This window comes from Gossypium arboreum, chromosome 12, assembly GCF_025698485.1.
Source record: "Gossypium arboreum isolate Shixiya-1 chromosome 12, ASM2569848v2, whole genome shotgun sequence".
In the NCBI taxonomy this organism is placed as follows: domain Eukaryota; kingdom Viridiplantae; phylum Streptophyta; class Magnoliopsida; order Malvales; family Malvaceae; genus Gossypium; species Gossypium arboreum.
The window spans coordinates 95,880,305-95,886,340 of record NC_069081.1 but is presented as its reverse complement, the minus strand read 5'-3'; the positions used below and the strand labels follow the sequence as shown (position 1 = coordinate 95,886,340).

Here is a 6,036-nt window from a genome sequence, read left to right as displayed (position 1 = left end):
GGCTTCCTAGGTGTTTAATATTGTTTTCCCAGTGCTATCTTGTAATTAAGCAAGCATTTAGATTTGAGTGTTGGTAGAGTGTTAAAACCGTAAAAAGCTAAAGCTCAACTTGGAATCCAAGGCATTCAGTTCAAGCTCATTTGAATTGCACCTTGGAGCTTGAATTCGCTTGATTAAGCTCATTTTTTTAGTAAAGTTGAGCCAGATTCCTATGCTTGACTTCAAACTCATAATTTTTGCTCGATAATTAAAAATAAAAAAGTTCAATTAGTATTTAAGAACCAATTCACACCTAACTCTTGGATGCTTTTTCTACCATAACTTAATATTATCATCCTACCCAAGATAAAAATCTACAACAAAAGCTCACTTCAGTCAGCACTCAGTAGCACCTAATCTTTTCAATCATAAAAGTTAAACCAAATCCCTGCCCAAAAGACCTTCAGGAAGATAAAAAGCTAGCTAACTATGAAAACATAAATCCTCATTTTACAAATGGCATCCCTGAAGGTACTCGACGTGCATACTCCTCATACTCCGACCCAAAGAATCGCTTTAAGAAATACTCTTCATAAGGTATTCTTTCAGCAAAGAATTTCCAAGCAACAATTGCAAAACCAACAGTGGATATGGGATTACAAAGCATTATTTGAGTGCCAACTGACCAAATGAAGAAACCAGAGTACCCAGGATGACGGACGAATCTATAGATGCCGTGAGTAATTAACAGATGATGCTCTTCGTGATAAACCTTGATAAGATGCGTGAAGGCTCGACCAGCAGTTATTATAGCCAATTTTCGTGTAAACTCCCCTATTACCACCAGTGCAAGACCTGTGTCACTTATCCACCAGTGTTCTTTCAACCCGGAAAATAGAACAATTTCAACGATGTACTCCAGCAAGGAAAAGATCATTGCAAGGAGATAATTTTTGCTGATTAGAAGTGACTTGAGAGTCACATTTGATCTCCCATGAATGGCAACTGCCAGGATGTATTCTGAACTATGAAAGAAGACAACGGCCAAGAACATCTGAGATAACTGTCTGCAAGCCGTATAACTTAAAATTTCTGTCATTTTGCTACCAAAAAAAAAAGAAGAAGTCAATTTGTGTCCCTGAGTCCAATCTCGGCGAAGAACTCTGATGAAGCAGTGTTCTAAAGTTTAGTTTAGACCTGCAAAAGATATAGAGCTAGGCATTTGCAGCACCGAAAGTGGAGTCACAACATATTCCCAGAGATGATTTATGAATAGCATATCTTCTGCTAAAGTAAAGGCAAAAGACAAAAATGTTCAAGCATTAGAGACTGCACTCATTAAATTTGACGTCAGATACAAGATAGAACCAAAACAATATACATTAGAACAACAAAGAAATTTTAGCTTTGAATTGAAGAATGAACAATCTTATGATAATATCAACCAAATGGAGAAAACGATAAATATTGTTTTTCATTTTGTGTATGATTAATCACGGTCAAATTCTATAGATGGTCCATGTATGATACCTTTTTGACTGATTTAATCCATTTACTATAATTTCATCAATTCTAATCTTCTACTTTTTGAAATGTGCAGAAGTGAACTTTTCTCCATTAATTCCATGTTTAAAAGAACAAGCCACTGTCAAATTATTCGTCGAAATTAACTAAAAAAGTTGGCTTAAATAGAAGGACTAGAATTGATCAAATTACAATAGAATAACTAAATCTGCAAAAAAAAAAAAAGAGAAGCATATTTCAGACCTTGTATATAATTTGACCATTAATCACCGGAAAAACGAAAAATGTAAAATCCATTCACTGCGACTATTTTTACCATCAATATTCTGTCAATTGAAAGGTTTTATTCATAGAAATAGCAAAAACTGGGCAATTGATATTACAAATAATGTTTCCCCTGCTCTCTTGAATTTCAATCTTAACTTATCCTAAAAATTACTTACTTTACAGAACAACAGAGATTCTTCAAAAGAGCAAAATAGACGAACCAGATCGATGGAGTGTGGGAAGTGAAGGATTGTCAATGGATATGTGAGTGGAAGCTGTAAACTACTGTTCGGGTTTGTCGAATCGGTTTTATTTTATGGAAGGCTTTCATTACCTGTTCAACCAAAATAGTGGAGGTCGTCATTAAGATGGGGGCGACACCCAGTGGGTTTAATATTCAATGTTTCACGTTTAGAACTTCTTTTTCGATTGATGTTATAAAATAAAAGGGTTAATGTGACAATTAGCCCCTCAACTTTCATCTAATGTACAATATGGCATCTGCATAAAGAAAATGTCTAATATGATATCTGTTCTATTTTGCTATGTATCATTCTACCCAAAGCTTTAATTTCATTTAATTTACACATGGAGCCCCCAGTAATAAATACATGAATGCAACGTGTTATTATCTTGGTTTCGGATTTTGAATATATTTTTTGTACTCATATTGGCGTGTTAATTTTTGTATATTTAGTATTTTAAAGATTATGCATGTAAACTTTAACGTATATTTAAGATTTTTAACTATTTAAGTTAAAAATTTAATCGTTCAGTAAATATTTATATATACAGTGTTCTAATTTGATATAACTTGTACATTTATATTTCTATTTAAGTCATTGATTAATTTGATTTCACCAGTCATTCGTCTACCAATTTAATTAGAAAAATTATAAAATATATTTTCATATTTAAAATAAATTATGTTCCAGCGTACTTTAATTTTTTATTTATTTAAAATAAAAAAATATGCGTAATGAGAGATTTAAACCCATGTCAATTGTCTTGATGAAACCTTAAATATAACACTAAACTAAAACTTTATTTTAATTATATTATGCAAACGTTATTACCTTTATTAATTGTATATATTAATAATTTTGTTAATTAAAATAATATCATAAATTAACTCGACACTAATTTAGAATTGGTGATAACATCTTAATAAATAATTGTATTTATTTATTATTCTTAATATGATGTATTCATAAGTTTAATTTTGTTCTACTTACAATTTAATCTATTTTTATTTTATTATTAATAGTATATTATTTTAAAAGAAATTCACTGTTTCGGCCGAGAAGCTGCAAATGTAATTGTTAAGTGGACTCTGGTTTGTCGGTTGGGCTAAACAAAACCTCGATAAACCGCCGACATCAAAACAGAAAAAAAAAAAAAAGAAAAAGCATTTTTTAAATAACAATTTGTTCTCAAACCAAAGTAACATAAAATCGAATTCGTGGAATCCCCTGCTATTCTTCTTCTTCTTCTTCTTCTTCTTCTTCGGAAGCCTTAGGCAAATCTCGACCTCGGAAGGAATTGGGAAGTAAAAGGGGGAAAGAGAAAAGAAGCCAAATTCGCTGGTTGTGGGAGGAAAGCAATGGGAGAGGCTTTGGGTTCATCAACCGCCATTGATTCCTCCAACATCGGCTTCCAGGTATTCAATCTCTCTCATCTCCTCCAACTCTTGGGTTTTTATGGCAACTTCTTTTTTCTTCTATAATCGTGTTTTAATGGTTATCGACTTGTGTTTGTGGCAGCTATTAAAGAAGCATGGATGGAAAGAAGGCACTGGTCTTGGTGTTTCTGAGCAGGTTAGGTTCCTCTTTGAAGCCCTAATTCTAAGATGAAATTTCCTTTCAAATTTCCTTGTCCTCTTTTAGAATATTGTTTTCATCTGATTTTTTTTAGGTTTATTTTATGTTATTAGGGTAGATTAGAACCTGTACAAGCATATGTGAAGAACAATAAGAAAGGCCTTGGAGCAGAGAAGAAGAGAAAGAATCCAAAGCCCAGTGATCCTCCTGATTCCAAGCCAAAAAATGATGAGGTAACCTTCATTCTTTTTACTACCACTATCTTTAAGCTATGTTGCTAGTAGAATTAATACAAGTATACGATCCACATGATTTTTTTAAAGTCTTTTTTATATATTTAAAGGATCATACTTTGCTTCTATGTCTTAGTAGGAATAGGAAAAATGACTTGTTGGAAAGATGCACAGAATGTTTTCTGTAGGATTAACTAAATGATAAATGAACTCGAGCAGTAGGTCCATTGGCTGGAGTGAGTTCATCTATGCTTGAGACCAGGGTTCGGTTTGCAGGTTTGCCTGTGTGGTAGTGTAGTGTGTGCGTTGGGGGGGGGGGGGGGTTAGAACTTGTATTGTATAAAAAAATAGCTAAATGGTAAATTTGGAAAATTTGGCTATGATACAAAAATGGAATACATCCATGCAATCAGTGCAATGAGCAGAATACACCATTTTGAAGTTTGATTAACTCAATACGATTAATACACGTATTTTGCTTGTGCTTAAGATTTTTGATACATTGCATTTATTAGTTTTAAAAAAGATTATCTAGTCCAGGATTAGGGCTAAATGGTATGAGATCACCCGGCAAATGGTAATCCTGGGGAGATGCGAACCTTAGCGCTTTTCCGGGTGCCAATGAGTGCTCTACTAACCGAATACATTTCATTATTTGTCTTTATGTTTATTTCATATATGATTGATATGAGAAAAACATTAGATACAATATGATGGGATTGTCAGCTTTACTAAATGGGATATGATACTAACTATCGAAAAGAAAAAGAAAGCATTATTTGCTATTAAGCAAGCAAAACCCCATAATATTAGCCTTAACCGTGGATGTGATGTATTCATGTTTTGATGGATCTGTAACCCTGTATGCTGCATTTTTTGATTGATAATTGCGATGAATTTCAGGAACAGAAAACAACAAAGAAGACCAAGGCACTTTCCAAAAGGATGCGGAAGATGCAAGAACGCGAAAAGCAAATGCAAGAGAAGGAATTTGAGCGTGCATTTTTTAGGGAGTTTTGGCCCGATAATGTTTGATTAACCAAGTTTGTCCTTAGAATATGTACAGGCTGTTTGAATCTTTCTATTTTTATATTTTTTTTGGTCACTTGGAAGAGTTCATTTTGAAAATGTTCAAAACAGAACCATCACAACATCATCCCACAGCCTAACTGGGTAGAAACAAGCAGCAACATCACCAGGAGTCCTATTCATCCTTCTAAAAGTGAAATTGTGAGAGAGATCATTACCGTGTATAGAGGCTTTAGCTATTCATATAGAGATTATAAATGCGTTACCTCAAGGATCTAATTCTACTTACTGATGGACCCTAAGGGCAAATGGTGAAGATGATAACAATAAGCACAAACAAAAGGGATGCATGGAAGGAGAGACTCCACCAGACCACAGACTAGACCACACCGCTAACGCCAAAAATCCACTCGTTGCGAGAGAGGCTACAAGCTACTGTACTGGATGTTGGACCCTACTTGGCGAAAACCTTGCAACAAGAGAACGGAAAATAAGCTAGAACCGACTTGGTAGAAGCATACGCATATAGCGAGAGACGACTATGGATGATATCTTAATCAGAACCCTGAAGTTGCCACCACAAGGTTCGCTCGGCATAGTCACCACCACAAACACCGTTGGAAGGGAAGGCTATTTTTCAGAGAGAAGCGAAAAACAAAAGGAGAGTAAAAGAGGGGGAAAGGAAAAAAGGGGGGATGACCAGCTCTGCCGGTTGACAAACGGATGGCCAGGTAACGAAAAAAAGGGGAGAGTAGCGGGGTAAAAAAGGAGAGGTTTTTAGGGTTGGAACCAAGTTGAAAACGAGTTTGGAAATTTTTGAATCATATTTATGTATACTTGCAACGCAGAAGTTGTACATATTTTATATAATCCGCAAATTTAATGTTAATTCGGAAGTTTCATTCACAAATGTAGACATGATATAAAATTCGATATTAAATCGAGTAATATTTTAGAAAAAATGATGTTGGAGGAAATCAATTGTTGGATAGGTAGGATTGAATCGATAAAGAATAGTTAACAACTTTTGAATTGAATTTAAATTGGTTTAAATATTTAAATTTACTGTTATAATTTATGAAAATAGTAATTATTAAATTTTGTTTTTATTTACTTATTTAAATATTTATGGATATTATTTCTACTTGGTTCGAACTTTTAAAAAGGTATAAATAAAATGTGAT

At 33.8% G+C, this 6,036-nt stretch overlaps 2 protein-coding genes across 9 annotated transcripts; one reads left to right on the top strand and one right to left on the bottom strand.

Annotated features, from left to right (window-relative positions):
* Positions 1–215: 215 nt before the first annotated feature.
* Positions 216–2,173, bottom strand: LOC108477389 (protein-S-isoprenylcysteine O-methyltransferase B-like). 7 transcript variants are annotated; one of them, XM_053022641.1, is made up of 3 exons: positions 1,947–2,173; positions 1,177–1,266; positions 216–1,082 (listed from the first exon to the last, which is right to left on the bottom strand). In XM_053022641.1, exon 3 carries the CDS (start codon positions 1,076–1,078, stop codon positions 485–487), a length of 594 nt encoding a protein of 197 aa, XP_052878601.1. In that variant the 5' UTR covers positions 1,079–1,082; positions 1,177–1,266; positions 1,947–2,173; the 3' UTR covers positions 216–484. The 7 variants fall into 7 exon arrangements, with proteins under 7 accessions (XP_052878601.1, XP_017635409.1, XP_052878603.1 ...); XM_017779920.2 differs by having other exon boundaries at positions 1,177–1,263; XM_053022643.1 differs by having other exon boundaries at positions 1,177–1,263; positions 1,992–2,173.
* An 891-nt stretch (positions 2,174–3,064) lies between these two features.
* LOC108477424 (uncharacterized) lies at positions 3,065–5,814 on the top strand. 2 transcript variants are annotated; one of them, XR_008276273.1, is made up of 5 exons: positions 3,065–3,430; positions 3,534–3,587; positions 3,704–3,823; positions 4,727–5,053; positions 5,156–5,814. XR_008276273.1 is itself a non-coding variant. In XM_017779963.2 (4 exons), exons 1-4 carry the CDS (start codon positions 3,374–3,376, stop codon positions 4,856–4,858), a joined length of 363 nt encoding a protein of 120 aa, XP_017635452.1. In that variant the 5' UTR covers positions 3,065–3,373; the 3' UTR covers positions 4,859–5,814. The 2 variants fall into 2 exon arrangements, 1 of the variants encoding a protein (XP_017635452.1); XM_017779963.2 differs by having other exon boundaries at positions 4,727–5,814.
* Positions 5,815–6,036: the final 222 nt, after the last annotated feature.